At 34.5% G+C, this 24,911-nt stretch overlaps 1 protein-coding gene across 3 annotated transcripts in view; it reads left to right on the forward strand.

Annotated features, from left to right (window-relative positions):
- Tmem156 (transmembrane protein 156) overlaps window positions 1-24,911 on the forward strand; it is a 55,750-nt gene that overhangs the window by 1,810 nt on the left and 29,029 nt on the right. For all 3 annotated transcript variants that reach the window (XM_047567032.1, XM_047567030.1, XM_047567031.1), the window contains exons 2-4: window positions 20,763-21,032; window positions 23,838-24,098; window positions 24,266-24,385. In XM_047567032.1, coding sequence (XP_047422988.1) covers window positions 20,763-21,032; window positions 23,838-24,098; window positions 24,266-24,385 — 651 coding nt within the window. The remainder of the gene's footprint in view (window positions 1-20,762; window positions 21,033-23,837; window positions 24,099-24,265; window positions 24,386-24,911) is intronic.

A 24,911-nucleotide genomic window follows, 5' to 3' on the forward strand; every position in this document is an offset into this window, starting at 1 on the left:
GCAAAGAGTGAATTATTAGGTAACATGTTTTGCACATGCAATAGGGCAATAACAAAATGCTTTATATTATTATCAAGATTTATGGATCACCGGGAACAAGTTCATATAGCCTCATTTAATGTAGTCCTATGTTGATTAAACTAAGGAGATTTGAATATAATTGTTTGCATTTTTAAATTAATTTTAATCACAATATTAGTTGGCCTATAAAATGAATTGAATTGTCTACCAGGGTCTTGCACAAAATAAAGTATTGGTAAAATTATTTCAACAGTAAGCTGAGAGTGTTCTAGAAGTAGGAAAATTAACCTTGAGATTCCCCTGTCTAACCTTGCTTTGTCAGTTACTTGTGTCACTTTTTTTCCTTCATTTAAAAATGTTCTATTTGCTTTAACTTCTAAAATAAATATTATAAGGTGGTTTTTACTTATGAATTATTCACTGATACCCTGTCTTTAACATGTCAAATGAATTCAAAAGGAATTTTAATGAGGAGTAATGTATTCATGAAGTTTAATAGATTTGATTTCAAAATAATAAACCCTCTGAAGTCTTAAGTTAAAAATAGAGCACCCATGTTTGATCATTTTTCATCAAGAATGTATCTGAGTCTTCGAATAATCATTTGTAGGAATATTCAATTATCCTAATTATGCAGTGTAAGCTATTTAAGAACGGGAATTTCTTAAACATTGAGTCTTTTAATAAGCTTGCATTGGTATGCACTGGCAAGACAATCTCTTTTATAGCAGTATTTTTAACCTTTCCATTTATTTAAAAGGCAGCTAAGATACAGTAGTTAATGTAATAGTTTAACATACTTAGATTTCATGGAGATAATGGAGATACAGATGGTAATGGATGTATTTTGATACAGAGTTTCTTGCAACTAAAGGAACTATAGAGTTCCCAAATAAAACTTCACCAATCTGCTTTCATTGGACTTAGTGTTTAAGAGAGAGACTTGGTTTGCATTTATGTAAATTCCAATGCTCTTTTATTTGTTTATCCTTTCACTTATTAAGCGTGTCTACCTGTGTTAGGAACCTGGGGCTGCCAAACTGAAAGGTAAGTCTTCTTTCAAGAAGTTTGCAGTCACAGGGAAGACTGGCAAGCAATTTGAGTCAGTACTAAAATGAGAGTCAGTGCTGAAATCGGGCTGTAAAAACAGCATTATGGGAATAAATGCAGCTTTCAGGCCTGTCTTGGGGAGGGTATTCATCCTATTTACTTTGACCAAGGAAAATAACAACTGGCGCAATTCCAATGATTACTTAATAGTCCTCTTTACCTGCTTATAAAAGCATTTTATAGGAGAAGGAAAGAACATTGTTGATTTTCAAATAAAATGTTCTAGTATCAATACCTCAAAAATCCCTGAAAACAGAAATGGTAGGGAGTTATACAAACATACTTCCAGTGACTTGTGGTAATGCAGGACAAGAATAGCACAGATGAAAACACCTTGAATCTAACTTTTTTTTTTTTTTTTTTTTTTTTTTTTTGCAGTGCTGGGGATTAAACCCAGAGCTTGTGCTTGCAAGGCAAGCACTCTACCAACTGAGTTGTATCCCCAGCCCCTTGAAGCTGATTTTATCTAGATGTTTTGACTTCTTCACTTGCTTTTAAAAGCCAAAACTCATAAACCATGTTTACTAGCTTTTATTTCCCCTTCCATTTCATGCTTTCTGATGGAAATGAGAGTATAATGAACAGTAAAATTGAAGAAAACCATGGGAAAAGGAGGTTTATTTACAAATTATAGGATAAACCTTGAAGCATAGGAATATGTTCTCTTTATTTATGTCCATATTATAAAGACAAGTATTTCAGGGGTAACTACAATTAATTTCCTAAACTTGCTCTTCTTGATCCCAAAATGGGTACTTCCGTCATATTGATTGGCTCATAAAAATTAATGTTGTCCCCACTAAGGTTTGAAACGACTACTGGTGTGTGTGTGTGTGTGTGTGTGTGTGTGTGTTATGTGTGTGTGTGTGTGTGTGTGTGTGTGTGTGAAAGAGAGAGAGAGAGAGAGAGAGAGAGAGAGACAGACAGACAGACAGACGGACAGACAGACAGAAGGGGAGTCTCACTATGTAGCCTGGGCTGGTCTTGAACTCTTGGACTCAAATGATCCTTACCTCAGTCTCTTGAGTGGTGGAACTATGGGTGTGCTCCCATGCCCAACTCACAATTTTTAAAAATTTTAACAAATATTCATATTTCCATGCACCAGGCACCAGGTACTAGGCCAAACACTTGCAAATAGTAACTCATTTTAACTCATTAAATATTTCAACTCAGGGGTACCTTAGCATATGTGAAGCTCTGATTTCAATCTCCATCTCTCTCATGCAAACACACACACACACACACACACCACACACACACACCACAACTTGCTCATGGCAAAGCATCATTCTCAGGAAGAGAATACTCTGAAAATCTTCAGAAAGAAGGAATAAAACTGGATGGATAAGTTTACTCCCTCATAAGACTTCATTACTGAAATTTCTGAATTGTTGCAGTTTTAAAACTGCTACTAGTGAATATGCTATTATTATGTATATATCGTAGACAATATGCCCTGGTTAAAAAAATGTGATGAAATCTGGTGGTTTTCATTGTTTCTCAAGAACTGGCCTTATTGACTAACCTGTTAGGTTGCAATACCAACAACCCTGGGATGCTTTCTAACTGTCGTCTCTTTGTTTTGGAGGGTAAAAGCTCTCTGAATATACTTTTTGTTTGTTTCATGGGAAAGATGACTTTCTGTAAAACACGAATATGGTGACATCTTCCTCTTACACCATTCTATTTCTTTTATCACCTCTGTTTTATCACCAGTGTAACTTATTAGTTTATTATGTATTTTTTAATCATCTCACTTCCCCAAAAGAGAATAGAAGTTACATGAAAATGAAACTTTTATTTATTTATTTCTGTTTACTGATGTATTTTAAGCAAAGACAGGGCCCATGATGTTAGGGGACATTCAATGGTTATCTGTTGCTTGAACAAATTTTCCGAGTCATATTATTAAGGAAATTTTAAAAATCCCACCATTGTTGAAGAAAACATTTTTTTTTTCTGATCCTCGCAACATCTTGTGATTTAAGTCCACCAGGTGTACCCTCATCTTATATTTTTGAAAGATAAAATCTCATCACAATCTTAGAATTCTCAGATTGTGCAGCCTATGAAATTTGAGAGCATTTTACTTAAAAGATAGGTGTCTCTTTGCCCAGAGTCATTTTCTTGCTATTTTCTTTGTTTATGGGTAATTTCATTATGTATATTTTACTTGCCTTGTTTTGATAAGTAAAATCATCTGTTTTTTTTTTTAATGTCCCAAACTGTCTTTCAAACACTACTACAATAAGTTAAAAGTAATGCAAAGCTTTGCCCCTCTCCCCAGCAAACATTGTTAGTGGTCTTCCCCAAATGCCCTGGAAATCATTCCATATCCTCTCTAGACTCCCTGGCTCCTGATCTGGTTAATACCAAGGATATATCACCCATACACAGCATGATCATATTTATATGATAGATATGTGTATATGTATATATATATGTCATATAGAAATAAAATTATATATGTGTATATATGTATATATACTTTTAAAAAATATTTAGATTCATTGTACACAAGTGGGGTACAACTTTCGTTTCTCTGGTTGTATATGAAATAGAGTCACACCATTTGTGTAATCATACATGTATATAGGGTAATGATGTTTGCCTCATTCTATTATCTTTCCTTCTCCCTGCCCCCTCCCCACCCCTCATTTTCCTCTATACAATCCATCCTTCCTCCATTCTTGCTCCCCCCATTATGTATCATCATCCACTTATCAGAGAAATCATTTGGTATTTGGTTTTTTGGGATTGGTTTATTTCACTTAGGATGGTATACTTCAATTCCATCTATTTACCTGCAAATGCCATAATTTTACTCTTCTTTATGACTGAGTAATATTCCATTGTGTATATGTACCATAGTTTCTTTATCCATCTATTGAAGGGCATCTAGGTTGGTTCCACAATCTAGCTCTTATGAATTGAGCTGCTATAAACATTGACGTAGCTGTGTCACTGTAGTATGCTGATTTTAAGTCCTTTGGGTATAGGCTGAGGAGTGGGATAGCTGTGTCAAATGGTGGTTCCATTCCAAGTTTTCTAAGGAATCTCCACACTGCTTTCCAGAGTGGTTGCATTGATTTGAAACCCCCCAGCAATGCATGAATGTACCTTTCCCCCCACATCTTGCAAACACCTATTGTTGCTTGTATTCTTGATAATAGACGTTCTAATTGGGGTGAGATGAAATCTTAGGGTAGTTTTGATTTGCTTTTATCTTATTACTAGAGATGTTGAACATCTTTTCATATATCTGTTGATTGCTTGAAGATCTTCTTTGTGAAGTGTCTGCTCATTTCCTTAGCCCATTTATTGACTGGGTTATTTGTAATCTTGGTGTAAAGTTTTTTAGTTCTTTATGAATTGTGGAGATTAGTGCTCTATTTGAGGTGTGTGTGGCAAAGATTTTCTCCCACTCTGTAGGCTCTTTCTTCACATTATTGATTGTTTCCTTTTTTGAGAAAAAACTTTTTAGTTTGAATCTATCCCATTATTGATTCCTGCTTTTATTTTTGTTTCCTTTGTTGAGAAAAAACTTTTTAGTTTGAATCTATCCCATTATTGATTCCTGCTTTTATTTCTTGTGCTTTGGGAGTCATGTTAAGGAAGTCTGGTCCTAAGTCAACATGATGAAGTTTTGGACCTACTTTTTCTTCTGTTAGGTGCAGAGTCTCTGGTCTAATTCCTAAGTCCTTGATCCATTTTGAGTTGAGTTTTGTGCAGGGTGAGAGATAGGAGTTCAGTTTCGTTTTGCTGCATATGGGTTTCCAGTTTTCCCAGCACCATTTGTTGAAGAGGCTATCTTTTCTCCATTCTATGTTTTTGGCACCTTTGTCTAGTATGAGATAACTGTATTTATGTGGGTTTGTCTCTGTGTCCTCTATTCTGTACCATTGGTCTCCCTGTCTATTTTGGTGCCAATACTATGCCATTTTTGTTACTATTGCTCTGAAGTATAGTTGAAGGTCTGGTATTATGATACCACCTGCTTTGCTCTTCCTTCCTAGGACTGCTTTGGCTATTCTGGGTATCTTATTTTTCCAAATGAATTTCATGATTACTTTCTCTATTTCTATGAGGTACTTCATTGGGATTTTAATTGGAATTGCATTGAATTTGTATAGCAATTTTGGTAGTATGGCCATTTTGACAATATGAATTCCAACTATCCAAGAACATGGGAGATCTTTCCATCTTCTAAGGTTTTTAAAAATTTCTTTCTTTAGTGTTCTGTAGTTCTCATTGTAGAGATCTTTCATGTCTTTTGTTAGATTGATTTCCAAGTATTTTATTTTATTTTTTTGAGGCTATTGTGAATGGGATAGTTTTCCTAATTTCTCTTTAAGAGGATTTATCACTTATGAATAGAAGTGCATTCGATTTATGAGTGTTTATTTTCCATCCTGCTACTGTGCTGAATTTACTTATGAGTTCTAGAAGTTTTTTGGTGGAATTTTTTGGATCCTCTATAGAATCATGTCATCAGCAAATAGTGATAGTTTGAGTTCTTTTCCTGTTCATATCCTTTTAATTTCTTTGGTCTGTCTATTTGCTCTGGCTAGAGTTTCAAGGACAATGTTGAATAGAAGTGGTGAAAGAGGGCATCCATCTCTTGTTACAGTTTTTAGGGGAATGCTTTCAATTTTTTTCCATTTAGAATGATGTTGGTTGTAGAGTTAGCACAGATAACCCTTTCAATATTGAGGTATGTTTCTTCTATGCCTATTTTTTCTAGTGTTTTGAGCATGAAAAGGTGTTGTATTTTATCAAATGTTTTTTCTGCATCTATTGAAATAATCATACGATTCTTGACTTTAAGTCTGTTGATGTGGTGAATTACATTTATTGATTTCTGGATGTTGAACCACCTTGCGTCCCTGGGATGAAACCCACTTGATCATGGTGCACTATCTTTTTAATATGTTTTTGTATGAGATTTGCTAAAATTTTGTTAAGAATTTTTGCATCTATGTTCATTAGGGATATTGGTCTGAAGTTTTCTTTCTTCGATGTGTCTGTCTGGTGTCACCCTCATACCTTCATAGAATGAGTTTGGAAGGGTTCCCTCCTTTTCTATTTCATGGAATACTTTGAGGAGTATTGGAATGAGTTCTTCTTTGAAGATCTTGTAGAACTCCACTCAGAGTCCATCTAGTCCTGGACTTTTCTTGATTGGTAGGCTTTTGATGGGTTCTTCTATTTCATTGCTTGAAATTGATCTATTTAAATTGTGTATGTCCTCCAGATTCAGTTTGGGTGGATCATATGTCTCTAGAAACCTGTTGATGTCTTCGAGATTTTCTATTTTGTTGGAGTATAGATTTTTCAAAATAGCATCTAGTTATGTTTTGCATTTCAGTAGTGTCTGTCATGATATTTTCTTTTTCATCATGAATCTTAGTAATTTGAGTTTTCTCTCTCCTTTTCATTAGTGTGGCTAAGATTCATCAATTTTGTTTGTTTTTTCAAAGAATCAACTTTTTGTTTTGTCAATATTTTGAATTGTTTCTTTTGTTTCAATTTCTTTGACTTCAGCTCTGATTTTAATTATTTCCTGTCTTCTACTACTTTTGGTGTTTATCTGTTCTTCTTTTTCTAGGGCTTTGAGCTGTAATATTAGGTCATTTATTTGTTGACTTTTTCTTTTTTTATTGAATGCACTCCATACAATGAATTTTCCTCTTAGTACTGCTTTCATAGCATCCCAGAGATTTTGATTTTTGTATTGCTGTACCTCTAAGAATTTTTTATCTCCTCCCTGATGTCTTCTGCTATCCATGTGTCATTCAATAGCATATTATTTAGTCTCCAGGTGTTGGAGTAGTTTCTGTTTTTTATTTTATCATTGATCTCTAATTTCATTCCATTATGATCTGATAGAATACAAGGTAGTTTCTCTTTTTTTTTTTATATTTGTTACAGTAGCTTTGTGGCATTGCATATGGTCTATTTTAGAGAAGGATCCATGTGCTGCTGAGAAGAAAGTATATTCTCTTGTTGATGGATGAAATATTCTATATGTATCCGTTAAGTCTAAATTATTGATTGTGCTATTGAGTTCTATGCTTTCTTTGTGTATATATATTTATGACATTTTCTTTCCCAATATTACCAGAGAGGTTTCAAGTGTTGATCCCCAAATGTAAAATACAATTGAGTTTTTCCTATTCAAATTGACAGGTTTTGAGTCTATGCCAGTTCTTACAGGCAGACTTTTGAACAAAGAGAAACAACCCATGTTAACTTAACAGTTCTGTAAACTAGGTAGCGAAATCATAAAGTTTCTCCCATCCTCATAGCTGATATTTCAGAATTGCTGAATTATACTACAGAATATCCAATAATGATGAAAAATCTTTAGAAACAATTGACCATGTGTTTATTACATTTTAACTTTTAAACTAATACATAATATTTGAACAAATTTATGGTGTACCAGGTGATATTTTGATATGTGTTTACATTATGTAATGTTTAAATCAGGGTAAACATATCTATCTCCTCAAGCATTGATCATATCTTTATGGTTAAAACTTTCAAATCCTCTCTTTTCTTTTGAAATACAGAGTACATTTTTGTTGTATTATAGTCGCCCTTAAGTGCAATAGAACATGACTTCTTTCTCCCAACTATAATAGTACCTGCTGACAGGCTATGTTTTTTAAAAAGCATGATCTATATGTAAAGACCTTAAGTGCTCAGGGTCACGAATTTTGACATTCACATGCATCTATGTAACTACTAGTCCATATAAGATACAGATTTTCATTATCTCTATAAAGATTATGATTGCCCTTCCCTGTTGAATAGCCCCTCAGTCCCCAAGGCAACATTCTATCCTATGTCACCATAGTTTTGTCCCCTCTTAAATTTTTTATAAATGGACCATCAGACAGTATCTATTTTTGATCTGGTTCCTTTAGATTAGCATAATGTTTCCAAGATTTGTCTTTTTTTTTTTTTTTAACTGAGTGCACCACCAGTTTCTTTCTTTTTATTGCTGAGTAATCTATTATATAAATAAACCACATTTATCCATTCATCCATTGGGTTATTTCCAGTTATTGGTTACTATAAATATGCTGTGATGAACATTATTATATATGTATTTGTGTGAACCTATGTTTTTATTTTTATTTGTTAACTAGTGGAATAACTAGCTGCCTTAGGTAGTTTGGATTGCTATAAAAATACTGTATATTGGTGGTTTATTAAAAATAGAAATTTATTTTGTATAGTTCTGGAGGGTGGAAGTCCAAGATCAGGGTGCTGGGTCAGTGGCCCAGGAAGACTGCAGAATGTTTGCTGCACATGCTTAAAAAGGTAGAGTAATGCTTGACTTGAAGAGTTTAGATGTATAGTCTCTGGTCATTGAACATATCCAGATGAACAAAGCACCCAAGATTCACTGCTGTACTTACAGAGTTCATGGTTGGATTAACTAAGAAGACGAAGTATAGGAAAAAGGTAGTATTTGAAGAGAAAATATCGAGAATTTTATAGAATCAATGAAAGACATAAATCTTCAGATTCAGGAAATTCATCATTTCCCAAGCAGAATGAACAAAAAGAAATTCTGAAAAACATAAACATAAAGATATCTTAAAGCCACCAGAAATACAGTCAAATTGTCTTTAAAGGAACAATAGTTAGAATGACTGCTCGCATCTTGAAAGCAACAATGAACAAGAAGGCAAAGGAACAATGTCTGCAAATGCAGAGGCAAAATTGTCAGTCTGGAATTGGTGAGATGTACATTTTCAAATGAACAAAAACTTGAGAGAGTTTCCAATTAGCAGGTCTTCAGTGAAAGAACTTTTAAAAAATTAACTCTGGGAGAAAAAAATATAATCTCAAAAGGAAAGTCAGAGATGCAAGAAGAATTGACAGGGGGGGAAAACAATAATGATTATGAACATGTGAGTAAATCTAAACACATTCTGAAACTATTAACTGAATAAAGCAAAAATCACCATTCATTTGAATTTGTGACTTGTATGTTAATGAGGAAAACTATTTAGAATTAAAATGCTGCACAAAAGCAGCATTGAAGTCAGGAAGGAAATATCCAGAGAAAAAGTATTGTTTGAGAGAGTGTAACACTATCAATTGATTTACCTTTTGTTAATGATACTATGTAACTATAAAAATAATAGAAATATGGTTTCCAATTCTGTAAGAGGTCTGAGGAGATCTATGGAAGTGGTTTGCTACTCTTTTGACCCAGAAAAACACTATGAAATCATGCAAATCAAGAGGTTCAATTCTGTGTGTTCATTTTAAGAACACTTGGGGAAATTACTCACATCATCAAGGGTACACATATCTGAAAAACCACCAAGTCCTGAACAATGTCACTTTAAAGAGGCAAAGTGTGCCATTCTGGCATTAAATTGGTGGAACTGGTAGGTGTGTCTGGGTCAAACAGTGGGGCTGGACACAGGGTCAGTGGCCCAGGAAGACTGCAGAATGTTTGCTGCACATGCTTAAAAAGGTAGAGTAATGCTTGACTTGAAGAGTTTAGATGTATAGTCTCTGGTCATTGAACATATCCAGATGAACAAAGCACCCAAGATTCACTGCTGTACTTACAGAGTTCATGGTTGGATTAACTAATACATGAACTCCCCCTACCACATTGAGCTGATCTTCACTGAAAAGGAACAAATTATTTCTAAACCAGGAGAAGTTACATGAAAGAAAAAGATATACTAGAAGAAACAGAAGAACAAAAATTTGTGGCACAGGAATAAATTCATCATAAAAAAAGGCAAAGAGAAGTAAAAAAAATATAAATTATATATGTATATGTAAATGTATATATGTATATGTATAAATTTGGACACTATATATATCTAGTGTCCACCCCTCCAAAGAGTAAAAACAGTGGAATAAGAGAAGAAATGCTGAATTAGTTTAATAACTTCATAGACATCAAGAAAGTTTAGAGAAAATAGGAAAAATAGAAAAGCACATATAGAAAGTACTAAGTAATATGGTAGAATTCAATTCAAGTATATCAATGATTCCAATAAACATAAGTGGGCAGATTTATTCAGGTAAAAGATAAGAAATTTTTAGACTTGATTTAAATTCAATTTTCAGAAACTTACCAGTTAAAAGAGATACAATAAAGATAAAGATAGGAAGATGAGAAAAATACATGTACAAACAGTGGCGAAGCAAGAAGGTATCATTGGCCCAGCGCGGTGACTCATGCCTGTGACCCCAGCAGCTCCGGAGTCTGAGGCAGGGAATTGTACATTTGAAGCCAACCTCAGCAACTTAGAAATGTCCTAAGTAATTCAACAAGACCCTGTCTTTAAATAAAAAATATAAAAAAGGGTTGGGAATGTGGCTCAGTGGTCAAGTGGCCCTGGGTTCAATCCCTGGTACAGAAAAAACAAACAAACAAACAAACAAACAAAACAGAAAAGAAAAGACGGTGTCATTGTATTAGTATAAGATTCATTACTAGTAGTAAAGAAGGTTAGTATATATGGATAAAGTTCAATTCACAGGAATATACATCAATTTTTAATTTGTGTATCTCTAAAAAGATAGTTTAAAAGACATTTATAAATCTGTTATTATGGGGATTTTATTTTATTTTATTTATTTATTTAATCACAACATCAAGGTGCTCTTATATCAAATAGACATTTTTTATATCTTTTTAAATTTATTTGTATGTGTGTGGTGCTGAGGATCAAACCCATTGCCTTACACGTGCTAGGCAAGTGCCTACCACTGAGCCACAACTCTAGCTCCTTGTGGGTGATTTTAAACATGCTTAGTTTAAAATACTAGGAATATGAACCATTCAAATAATTAACTTAGCTGACGGTAATATTTTGAATGCTGAACTCAACATCTGGGAATACATATTCTTTTCAGACAATCATGGAACATTAATAAAAATTCACTGCATAGTAGGCCCTAAAAGCATGCCTCAATAAATTTCAGACAATCTTTAATATGCATCTCTGATTAAGTGTAGTTAAGTTAGTATCTAATAACAACATGAAAGCCAGAAATTAAAAATTCACTTAAATAATTAATAGTTAAGAAATTATAATGGAAATTATAAAATACTAAAAATTGCAGGATAATACTATCTCTTTAAACTTGTGAAATAATACGAACATTTATAATGCTAAATGCTTAAACATAGTATGTTGGAAAAAAAAGAAATAGAAAATAAAGTCAGGAAATAATCACAAGAGTAAAAGTCATAAAGAGTAACTTAGAAATGTCCTACATTTCTAAGGATAGAACTACAATGGATCAATAAATTAAAAGTTGGTTCTTTGAAAAAACTGAATGGATAAACCATTGGAAAGGTTAATGTATTAGTTTCTTATTGTTGCTGTAATAGATAATCACAAACCCAGTAGCTTAAAACAAAACAAGTTTCTTATCTTACAGATCTGTAGGTTAGAAGTCCAACAGAGAACTCACTTTTTCTACAATCAAGGTACCAGTAGGGCTGTATTCCTCTTGGGGGCTCTGGAAGAAAATCCATTTTCTAGCTTCTGGAAGCTGTCTGCATTCCTCGGCTCACCCTCAAAGCCAGCAATGCTCTGCTGAGTCTTTCTCACATTGTATCAGTCTGATAGTGGCTCTTCTGCTATCCTCTTCCTCATCTGTAATTATAATATGCCCACCCAGGTAATCCACAAAAAATACCCTGTTTTAGGATCAGCTGATTAGTAGCCTTAACTCCATCATCTGCCTCCATTCCCCTTTGCCATGTTATGCAATATATCCATGGGTTCTAGGAACTAGAAGGTGGGCATCTTTGAGAGACCGTTATTCTCCCTGCCAACACAGAATAATCGTAAAATGAGAGAAGTCACAAGTAACTAATGTTAGTAATAAAATGGCATGTAACTATAGACATAACAAATAAAAATATAATAATAGAATACTATGAATGATTTATATCAACAAATTTAAAAAACAAGAATACATTACTAGAGAAATATAACTTACCAAAACTTACTTAGGAAGAAATGAAAAACCCAGAGTTACACAACAATTAAAAAAACTTAGTGACAATCTCTGAAATAAATGCAATGCATGGTTTGGATGATTTTACATGCAGCTCCACCCAACTTTTAAGAAACAGACCAAATATAAAAATATATAATTTTCAAAGCATCAAAAAGGGGGGACATTTTCTGATTTATTTATTTATTTATTTATATTTTTTAAAAATATTTTTTAGTTATCAATGGACCTTTATTTTACTTATTTATATGTGGTGCTGAGAATCAAACCCAGTGCCTCACACATGCTAGGCAAGTGCTCTACCACTGAGCTACAAAACCAGTCCCCCGGTTTATTTTTTAAGGTTAATACATCTCTGTATTCAAACCTCAAGAAAAATGGTGTAAAAGAGAAAAATTTACAAACTGATCTCCCTTATAAACATAGATACAAGTCATTAAGAGTCCAGATGCAACAATGTAGAAGAATTATCAAATTAAATTTGTTCTTGGATTGCAAGATTTAGTTAGCATTAGAAAATCTAATGATGTAATTTACTACACTAACAGATTAAATACAAAGACCATATAATCATTTAAAAAGTTTGTTCTTTTTAGTTATACATGTATTTTGGCAGATTATACATTCATAGAGTATAACTTATTCTATTTAGGATCCACTCTTGTGGTTGTACATGATGTAGAGTTACCCTGGTGTGTATTCAAATATAAGGTTAGGAAAGTTATGACTGATTAATTCTACTGTCTTTCCTATTTCCCTGTTCCCCTCCCTTCCCTATGTTTTCCTTTGTTTAATTCAATGGATTTCTGTTACTCCCCTCCCCAAACTTCTTTGTTTTGGGTTAGCATGCACAAATCACAGAGAACATTCAACCTTTGTTTTTTTTGTGATTGGCTTATTTCACTTAGCATGATATTCTCCAGTTCCATTCACTTACTGGCAAATGCCATGATTTCATTCTTCTTTATGCTGAGTAATATTCCATTGTGTATATGTACCACATTTTCTTTATCCATTCATCTGTTGAAGGACATCTAGGTTTTTTCCTTAGCTTGGCTATTGCAAATTGAGCTGCTATAAACATTGATGTGGCTGTGTCACTGTAGTATGTTGTTTTTAAGTCCTTTGGGTATAGACAGAGGAGTGGGATAACTGGGTCAAATGGTGGTTCCATTTCAAGTTTTCTGAGGAATCTCCATACTGTTTTCCGTAGTAGTTGTACCAATTTGTAGTTCCACCAACAGTGTTTGAGGGTACCTTTCTCCCCACATCCTCGACAACATTTGTTGTTACTTGAATTCTTTATAATCGCTATTCTGACTAGAGTGAGACAGAATCTCAGTTTTAATTTGCATTTATCTAATTGCTAGAGATGTTGAACATTTTTTTCCTATATTTTTAACCATTCATATTTCTCCTTCTGTGTAGTGTTTGTTCAGTTCCTCAGCTTATTTATTGGTTGGGTTATTTATTTTTCTGTTGTTAAGTTTTTTGAATTCTTATATATTCTTGAAATTAATGCCTTATCTGAGGTACTGGTGGTGAAGATTTTCTCTCATTCTGTAGGATCTCTGCACACATTCTTGATGTTTTCTTTGCTGTGAAGAAGCTTTTCAGTTTGATACCATCCCTTTTATTGATTCTTGATTTTACTTCTTGTGCTTTAGGACTTTTGCTGAGGAATTCAGTTCCTAAGCTGATAAGTTGGAGAGTTTGTTCTACTTTTTCTTCTAGTAAATGCAGGGTCTCTGGTCTAATGTCTAGGTCTTTGATCCACTTAGAGTTGAGTTTTGTGCAGGGCAAGATATAGAGGTTCAATTTCATTCTCTTACATATGGATTTCCCGTTTTACCAGTAGCATTTGTTGAAGAGGCTATCTTTTCTCCAATGTATGTTTATGGTGCCTTTGTCTAGGATAACTATTTATGTGGGTTTGTCTCTGTGTCTTCTATTCTGTTCCATTGGTCATCATGTCTGCTTTGGTGCCAATACCATGCTGCTTTTGTTATTATAACTCTGTGGTATAATTTAAGGTCTGGTATTTTGATGCCTTCTGCATAACTTTTTGCTTTAAGGATTGCTTTGGTTCTTCTGGGTCTCTTATTTTTCCAAATGAATTTCATGATTGCTTTTTCCATTTCTGTGAAGAATGTCATTGGACTCTTCATGGGAATTGCATTAAATCTGTATAGTGCTTTTGGTAGTATGACTATTTAGATAATATTGATTCTGCCTATCCAGGAACATGGAAGATCTTTCCATTTTCTGAGGTCTTATTCAATTTCTTTCTTTAGTGATCTGTAGTTTTCATTATAGAGATCTTTCACCTCTTTTGTTAGTCGATTCCCAAATATTTTATTTTATTTTTTGAGGTTATTATAAAGAGGACAGTGTTCCTGATTTCTCTTTCAGCTGATATATCCTTGGTGTATAGAAATGCAATTGATTTATTGGTGTTGATTTTAAACCCAGCTACTTTACTAAATTTATTTATGAGTTATAAGAGATTTTTATTGGAGTTTTGGGGTCTTCTCAATATAGAATAATGTCATAGGCAAATAGGGATAGTTTGAGCTCTTCTTTTCCTATTCATATCCCTTTAATTTCTTTTTTTGTCTAACTCGTCTGGTTAGGGTTTCAAAGACTATGTTGAATAGGAGTGGTGAAAGAGGGCATCCCTCTCTTGTTCCAGTTTTTAGAGGGAATGCTTTCAATTTTTCTCCATTTAGAATGATTTTGGTTTAGCATATATAGCTTTTACAATGTTGAGGTATGTTCCTACTATCCCTAGTTTATCTAGTGTTTTTGAGCATGAATGGATGCTGAATTTTGTCAAATGCCTTTTCCATGTCTACTGAGATAATCATGTGATCCTTGTCTATTTATGTGGTGAATTATGTTTATTGATTTCCTTACCTTGAACCAAAATTGCATCCTTGGAAAGAACCCCACTTGATCATGGTACACTATCTTTTTAATATGTTTTTGTATGTGATTTGCCAGTATTTTATTGAGAATTGTTGCATCAATGTTCATTAGGGATATTGGCCTGAAGTTTTCTTTCCTTGATAAGTCTTTGTCTGGTTTTGGTATCAGGGTAATACTAGCTTCATAGAATGAGTTTGGAAGAGTTCCTTCCTTTTCTATTTCATGGAATAATTTGAGGAGTATTGGTGTAAGTTCTTCTTTGAAGGTCTTATAGAACTCTACTGAGAATCCATCTGGTCCTGGGCTTTTCTTTGTGGGTGCACTTCATATAATTGTTTTAAATGTTGTTGAAACAGCATTCAGCTATATTCACATGCCTTCAAAATTAAAGATCTTAGCAAGCTAGGAATAGAAGAAAACTTTCTTAAACTGATAAGGGGTATCTAAAACTGGTTATATGAAATACTCATTGATAAAGCATTGCAAGTGTTCATTTTCAAATCAGGAACAAGTAAAGATATATACTCACATCATTTCTATTCAACATTGTATTGGAGGTTCTAGTCAGTGCAATAAAACAAGTAAAAAATACAAGAAAAGAAATGTAAGATTTAGAAAATAGGAAATACCATTCTAGGGCATGTCTCAATGACCTTCTTTCTCCCACCAGGCTCTACCACCTACAGTTTCCACTACCTCCCTGTAGTCCATTCAGCTGTCAGTGGGTTAATCCATGATGTTGTCAGAGTCCTCCTGATGTACTCACTTCCCCAAAGTCCCACCTCTGAACATTGCTGCATTGGAGACCATGCCTTCAACACATGAGATTTTGGAGGGATGCACATTCTAGGCCCAAACTAAAATACCTAACTCACACTACACAATTTCAAATGGATGAAGACCTTAATGTGAAAGGCAAACTTCACAACTTTCAGAAGAACATGTAGGTGAAGCTCTTTTAACCTTAAGGGAAAAGGATTTCTTAAATAAGACACGAAGTGTAAATTATAAAGAAAATTGTTTATAAATTCCTACATAAAAATTAAGAGCTTCCTTCAACCTAAAGATCATAATAAAGAAGAGGAAATAGATAAGGTACAAACTGTGAGGCAACATGCTGATAAATATTTAAGGAATCCTTCAAAATTTTAAGCTTCTAAGCAAACATTGATTAATAAAATAGAAGTGCATGATGGTTTAGAAGTGTATTTCCTGGTTTTCCCTATTTTTCCATTTTCCTCCTAGGTCATTTTTCTTTTTATAATTAGAAGATTGTTGCTGAGTGATATTTGTTTATATGGCTATGTCAGGAGTTATACAGTCACTAGATGTTGGAAATTTAGATTATTTCTAGTTCTTGGTTATTATAAATTTAATAAGCTTCTGTAAAAATTCATGTATAGGTAAAATGGGGGTATACAGTAAATATATATCTAACTTATAATATGAAAATGTGTTTTCCAAGGTAGTTGTACTATTTCACATTCACACCAGCAGTGTGTGAGAGTTATGGTTCTTAGCGTTATTCATAACAGCAAAAAAAAAAAAAGGTAAACAAATGTTCACTGCCAGAAGGATGAAGAAATAAGTTGTAGTATATTCATTCATAAGGATACAACAAATAAATAACTATAGCTGTATGCATCAACATAAACAAAATATATTAAGATCAAAAAAGAGACTAAATCACAAAAGAATATATATAATATATTCCATGTATATTTATTTTCAAATATGTGATAGTGTAGGGCTGGGTAAGGATAAAGTCCTGCAAAGGTGTTGGTAATATGCTGTCTTAATCTGGTGACAGGTACGTGGGCATTTGTTATATTCATTATTCTTTAATTGGCAAGATACATTATGTATATACATATGTGTGACATACTTTCATAATGAAAGTTAGAAAAGAAAATAAAGATAGTTGGTGTGTCTTTAGTCCTATTTGCTTTTCTTTAAAAAGAGAAAATAATTAACATAGGCATTTGTCCTCTTGTGTCATGTGTTTTCTAATTCTATTTAGTATTCTGTATACCTCCTCTGAGAGGGTGCTTAGTACTGAAGTAATTCTGGAAAACATTTCTGTCTCAGAGAGAGAATTTAGATGTCTGACTGCCAGCAATATTAATGGCAGTAGTTAAATTCATAAATCCTTGTTTATGGAGATGAGACCATAGCCCACCTGATAACAAAAATGATTGGGTAGAATTATTTATTTCTTAAAAATGTATGAGGGAAGGATGTGTCCCATGTTTATTTCTTTTCCAATTGAATTATTTAAAACTGAGGTTTAAAGCCATCACAAAATGACCTGATAGCCAAATATAAAGGATATATCCTCAATTCCAGAAAGCCTAGTTGGTCAATTATTGACTAAGAGGAACACAATATTGACAGTAAAAATTTCTCTATCTCTCTTCTAGGTCATATCATAGCAATATAAATTCAAGAAATTGAAATTTCATAAGATGAAAGTGCCAGTGAGGAAAATGGAAAAGTGACGAGAAATAAGTTTTTTTAATGTATTTTAGTAATATCTACAAAACTATAAATTATAGAGTTCCATCAGATAGTACATTTCTATCTCCTTCCTTTGACATTACTACCAAAGGCAATATTTTTATTAGTTACAGTTTGATTACAACTGTGATTATAGGCATGTTAGACATAATAAAATTGTGCATTTGAATAAAATTCCATCCCCCTTGAAAAACCCCTTATGGCACTCCAAGTATGAAAAACTATTTTCCTTTTCATTTTTTTCTTTCCTTCCTTTTTTATTCGGGGGGTGGGGGTTACTGGTAATCAAACCTGGGGGTGCTTTACCCAGCTCTTTTTATTTTTAATTTTGAGGCAGTGTCTCACTAAGTTGCCAGACTGGCCTCAAACTCACACTCACATCCTCCTGCCTTAGCTTCCTGAATAGCTGAGATTATAGGTGTGTAACACTATATGTAGGTTCAGACATGAATTTTTTAATAGCTGGAAATTATGTGAATTATTAGAGAAACAATTTCAAATATGGAGGGCTAGGACATGAGTGTTTAATTTATTAAATAATAATAATATTACAAGTAACTAAGCACATGTGGAATTACTATTAAAATAAAATTTATTTATTTATTTATTTTTTTGTGGTGCTGCGATTTGAAACTAGGGCCTGGAGCAAGCACTCTACCACTGAGCTACATCCTCAGTTCTTTTTAAATTTTGAGATAGGGTCTCACTAAGTTGCCTGGGTTGGCTTCAAACTTGTGATACCCCTTCTTCAGTCTCCTGAGCAGCATGTGCTGCTGAGCCTGGCTTAAACTCCACAAATTTAAAAAAATGTTTTAATATCAATAACTAGCTTGAATTTCTTTTAAGTTTGAACAAATATGTTTATTTAGAATTAGTCATTTTAAAAAACCGAAGTGATTCTTTCATTGTGTCCCATGTTATTTTTTAAAATATTTTTTGTGTTGATGGACCTTCATTTTTTAAATTAATTAATTAATTTATAATTTACTAAGGTGTTGAGAATCAATTCCAGTGCCTCAAACCATGCTATTCAGAAATCTTAAAAACGTTTCGTTCCCTGTGGTTATATGAGAGATGGTAGAGACACGTAAGGGTGAATTGACCTTGTCTGTTATTTTCTCAGGCTAACAGATGACTGTCAGTGTGAGAATTTTTGAAAGATAGGTTACTTATTCCTTAGTGAATCGTTACTACTAAATGGGAATTCTCAATTTTTACACAGTGAGCTTTGATTATTTGTATGAATTAAATCAGATAGCCTATCCTAAAGAAGAATGGATTTTTAACTTTTCCTTTGGAATATGGGCTTGCATTTTAAATAACGTGCATACTTTTATTTAAATGTTGAGTTTTCACAGGTAATAATACATCACTTGATGCTGCTCTGTGCCCATATGGTTCACAGTATCCAGAGTTATTAACTCTACTTCACTAGTGGAAAAACTAGATTCATTCAGGTTAAGTAAATTGTTTCAGTATTTTGGCTAATGACAGATATAGCTTTAGCGTCTTTGTCTTTTGTTTCCGAATTTTGGAACTCTGTGTTCTTTCTTTTATGCCATCAATCCCTATCTGATGTTCATCATCAGAAAGCAAAACAAAACAGAATCAAACCACACACACACACACACACACACACACATATAAAACAAATGTATGATGTCACTGTGCCAGTTGACTTTAATTACATCAACTTATGAAGAGAAAAGTTTTATTTTGGCTCACAGTGTTGAAAGTTTCAGACCTGGTCCATTGGCCCTGTTGCTTTGGGCCTGTTTCGGAGGCAGCACATCATGACAGGAATGTGTGGTAGATCAGATTGCTCACCTCATGGCTGGGAGCAAAAGAGGGAAGAAGAGGAAAGGGCTGGGGTCCCCACATCCCCTTTGAGGGCACGCCCCCAATGACCTAAGACCTCCCCTTAGGCTCCACCTCTTAAAGGTTCCACAATCTCCCAATAGCACCAAGCTAGGGACTAAGACTTAAACATTTGGCCTTTTGGGGGACATTTCAGATCAACTATAGCAGCTACCTTATTAAATTTTATCTTTAGGGGTTCTGGTAAGCTGAATAATGGCCACCCAAAGATAACAGGTGCTAAGTTTTAGAAACTCTAAGTATTGTCTTATAAAGAAAAAGGATTTTTTAAAAATTAAATTAAGGATCTTGAGATGAGGGGATTTGTCCTGGATTATGCTGTGGGTTCTAATCCAATCACAAATATCCTTATAAGAAAGAGGTGGAGGGAAGCCAGGCGCAGTGGCAAAGCCTGTGATCCCAGTGGCTTGGGAGACTGAGGCAGAAGGATCACCAGTTCATACCAGCCTCAGTAAAAGTGAGGAACTAAGTAGCTCAGTGAGACCCTGTCTCTAAATAAAATACAAAATAGGGCTGGTGATGTGGCTCAGTGACTGAGTGCGCCAGAGTTCAATCCCTGGTACCCTCACCCCCCAAAAAAAGGCAGAGAGAGATTTGACAGACAGAATAGCAGAAAATAGAGACACAGAGAAGACGAGGGGACTACTAAGGCTATGAATGCCAGCAGCTACCAGAAATTGGAAGAGGAGCAAGGCATGGATTTTCCCTAGAGGCTTCAGAGGCAGCATAATTTTGCAGACATCTTCATTTGGGACTGTTGAAACCAGTGTTGAACCTTTGGCCTCCAGAACTGAGAGAGAATGATTTTTTCTTGTTTTAAACTACCAAGATTGGTTAATTTGTTACAGCAGCCCTAGGAAACTAACATAGAGATGCTGTCCAGGTTTGTTATCCTCTGTTCAACTCCAGGCTGATGACTTGTGTCTATTTTGGAACAGATGGATTCAGAAGAACCTAAGGTTTGTCTGTTAAAATTTTCCCAGAACAGAGAATGGTTAAAATACTAGGACTTCCAAACTCTTCTCTATATGGACATCTGTTTTCTGGAAATTAATAGAGAATATTGGCAAGCTTAAAAATGAAATACTTAAGTGGAGCAGATAACCGTTAATATAAAAAGAGAGTTTTGTTACTGATAAGCTAAAATCTGCCTAAGAAAAACTGGGAGCTTATCTAAGTAGATTGACTACTTAGATCTCTCAGATAAGTGGAATCATATATTATTTGAATGCCCAAACCTCAAAATTTCGCAGTAACGAAAATATTTCTGTTTTCTTCTACAGGAAGAACATTGGAGTTTTCCTGTCTGAAGGAGTGTTTACAACCTGGTTCCACCTATTTGCTCTCTTCCTTAAATTTTTCTTTTGTGACTTTTCTGCAACCCGTAAGGGAAACTCAGACTATGATGGGAATCTTTCTAAATTACTCCAATTTCCAAAACTTCACTAAGATTTGCCAAGACATCACAAGTGAATTTAAAACATGCTCCTTGTGTTTGGTTTGTGGATCCAAAGGAAACACGGATTTCATTTTTCAGGAACAGACATCAAAAGGTAAACACAGAGGGGCTGGGGATCCACTCGGTGCTGCAGCACCTGCCTCGTACACATGAGGACTTGAGTTCAATCTCCAATATGGGGGAGACGGGTAAATACAGAATGGCAGTGAGAATAAAATATATCAAGTGTGAATTGACTAATCCTGCTGAGAAAAGTATTAATAATATATCTCATTTTAAAATCCATTGACAGGGGAACACCCGGTGGTGTGGCTCTTGATGAGTGACTTGTAGGGTTTTGTGATATTTTTCATTTTTCGTTGACTTATTTTTCAATAAGTCAACCCAGTGCCCAATGCCCCAACCTCAAAATTTCGCAGTAACGAAAATATTTCTGTTTTCTTCTATAGGAAGAACATTGAAGCTTTCCTGTCTGAAAGAGGAAATTTAGGCTGATGACCTAAATGCACAATACCTTTATAACTACTAAAAAAAACAGCGTTTCTTAAAATACATCAAAATGCCACTATAGTTCACATACATTTGATGCTTAAAAAAAAAAAAAGTTATTTAGCATACTGTCTTCCAAGGCAGCAAATGTTTAAAAAATAATGTTAAGTAAACCTGAAATTTCTCATAGTAAAAGCAAACTTTGATTCTCTAAGGAGTCATTGAACCCCCATGCATTTGTCTCTGCTCCACCTAACACGTCCCACTCAGTAGGACTTCTCTCCTGAGGGCAGGGCCTTGCCCTTGTCCACCACCAGACCTCTAGCTTTGAGCTCCATGCCTGGTATAATGCATAGTGGGCACTCAACAAACATTTACTAAATGAATTAATGAACAAAGTTGAGAATAACTGTGTATCATCTGCAGGACCTAACTGAACCGGCATTTATTATGAGATCAATCTATATTATTTAGTTACATTGAATCAAACTGGGTCATTGAGAAATTAAGTAATTTTTTCAGTCATAAAATGTGTTATGTATGATCTATCAAAATGTATAAATGCATTCTACTGTCATGAACAACAAATTAGAACAAATTAAAAAAAGATTAAAAAAAATTTTTTAAAAATGCTGATGACCTAAATGCACAACACCTTTACAAGTACTGAACAGCAACTCCCTGTTTCCCCTTTGCACTGGCCCTGAAGACCACCACCCTCTGATTCTAATAGAGTAGTTAGATATCCCAGATAAGGGGATTCATACAGAATTCGTGTTGTCACTGGCTTATATCACTTAGCAAAATGTCCTCCAGGTTCATCCATGTTGTCACAATAATAGGGTTTCCTTTTTTTCCTAAGGTTATAAAACACTTTGGTGTGTGTGTATGCCACTTTATCTATTCATCTTTCCAGGAACTAATAGGTTGCTTCCATATCTTTGATATTGAGGACAATGCTACCATGAATATGGAAGTATAGATATCTCTTTGAGGTCCTGAATCAATGCTTTTGAAAACCCTAGGCACTGGAATTGCTGAACCATATGGTAGTTCTATACTTAATATTTTGAGGAATTTACATACTGTTTTTCATAGTGACTGAACCATTTTACATTCCTACCAGCAGTGTACAAGGGCTCCAATTTCTGTACATCTTTGATAGTACTTGTTATCTTTTGATTTTTTATGATATCCATATTGACAGATGTGAGGCAATATCTTCTTGTGGTGTTGATTTGCGTTTCCCTGATAATTAATGATATTGAACACTTTCTCAAATACCCATTGACCATCTGTATATTTTCTTTGGAGAAATGTCCATTCAAATCCCCTGCCCACTTTTAAAAATCAGGTGATACTTTTTTCTATTAACACTGTAAGAGTTCCCTATATATTTTTGGTATTAGCCTTCTATCAGGTATATGGTTTGCAAATATTTTCTCCCATTCTATGGGCTACCTTTTCACTCTGTTCATTGATTCCTCTATGTTGTGTTTCTGTTTGGGTTTTTTGGGGGCACCTCACAGTTGTTGGACTTTTACATAGTCACTCAAAGCTCCAGTGCTGGTCTTCCAAGGTGGAGATGGTTTTTCTTTCTGGCTTAGTCAAGCAATGATACTTCTTCTGCATTGGATTAATTATAAACAATTTACAAGCCCTCCCAGATCAAATGGGGAAGAAATGAAATTTCACCTATTTATGGAAGAGTGGCAAAGTTTTAGGATAACATGTGAGTTATGGATTGAATTGTGTCTCCCCAAAATTTATTTGAGGAGTTTTAACCCCCAATGCCTCATAATGTGACATTATTTTAGAAATAAGGTCCCTGTAGATATAACTTTGTTAAGATGAAGTCAACGGAATGGGCCCTAATCTTATCATGATGTTGGACACAGAGAAATGCGCACAGGGAGAGGGCCATGTGGTGATCAAGGCAGAGATCAGGGCGTTGCTTCCACACCTCAAGAAATGCTGAAGATGCCGGTCAGCCACGGGAGGTCAGAGACAGGGGTGGAATAGGTTCCTCCTCACACCCTGAGAAGGAGCCCACCCTGCCCACACCTTGATCTCATGCTCGAATCCTCCGGAACTGTGATATGTTTTCAATACTTTGTTATAGCATCATTAGAAAACTAGCATGATGTGGGATAGGAAATACTGTGAACATTCTGGAAAATACCATCTGCCACACAAGTCTTCAGGGAATGTCTGTGTCTTCTTTGAGATGCTCCAGTCCTACTTCAATCTTACCCCTGACTGGTTTTCACTATCTTAAAAAATGCAATCACTTTAAATATTATTGTCAGTATATTCTATTTTCTTATGTAGGAAGGAGATTTTATTTTGAATTGTGCTTCCTGCTTTTGTATGGTGATTTTCAAATAACAATTTCTTAATCTTTCTCTAGTTCTTATCATGATAGGATCAATGGAAAGGAAAGAAAATGATTTTTATTCACCTTGTCGACATTTTAACTTCACTGCAACTCCTGTAATTGACCACACGGAGGAATATAACACTACCTGTAATCTAAAAAACCACACTAGAAAATCAATAATGGTGGAAGAAGATCCAATCAAGGAAAAGTCTACAAATCACACTTGTAGAATTATGGACTATCCTAACAATTGTATTCACATTTCTTTGCACCTAGAAATGGATGTAAAAAGTAAGTGGTTGGCGGGGGTGGTTACTCTGTGTGAGAGAGAAAGAGAGCAGAGCACAAGGGAGAGAATTTGGTGATTGATCCTCACACATGCTAGGCAAATGCTCTACCACTGATCTGATCTATATCCTGGTCCTATTGTATATTTATAGTATTATTTTTCTTTTCAGATGTTACCTGTCCCACGAAGATCGCTTGGTATATTTTAATTCTATTAGTTTTTATATTTTTTATCATCCTCTTTATCTTCAAAATACTTAAAGACCACAGGAGAGTACAGATGTGCCAGAGTAAGTATTGAGAAATAATTGCATTTCTTTAGAATAATTAGCATCAAAGAACTAATCTTATCAAGGTACTTAACTTTCTTTCTGGTTTAATTGACCATTTATTGTGTAGCTAATGTGTGTAAGGGGTGGTTCTAGATAATCTAAGGTTTAAAAGCATAAGGAAGACATAGTACCAACACTCATACATCTTTCTCCTATAGGGACAATGAATAGGGGGACAAAAGGTGAATAGAGAGGAGTTGATGGACCAGAGGTTGAGCAGGGCTTAGTGGAAGTGAGGGCAGAGACAGGAAGAAGAACAGGAAGTGGTGACAAAGAATTTCAGACTTAGAGATCTTGAGCAGAGCAGCTGGAGGTGATAAGTATGGGCCAGAACCGATCTTTAACAAGCTTGGAATGTCAGCAGATCTTGGGTGGGACAGAGCTCAAAGGGAATCAATACAATCAGAGATAATGTAAAAAATATTTAACAATTAGTGTGACACAGGCACCCATCTATCACAATAGGTTGTAAACTGCTGGTATG

This window comes from Sciurus carolinensis, chromosome 10, assembly GCF_902686445.1.
Source record: "Sciurus carolinensis chromosome 10, mSciCar1.2, whole genome shotgun sequence".
Taxonomy (NCBI): domain Eukaryota; kingdom Metazoa; phylum Chordata; class Mammalia; order Rodentia; family Sciuridae; genus Sciurus; species Sciurus carolinensis.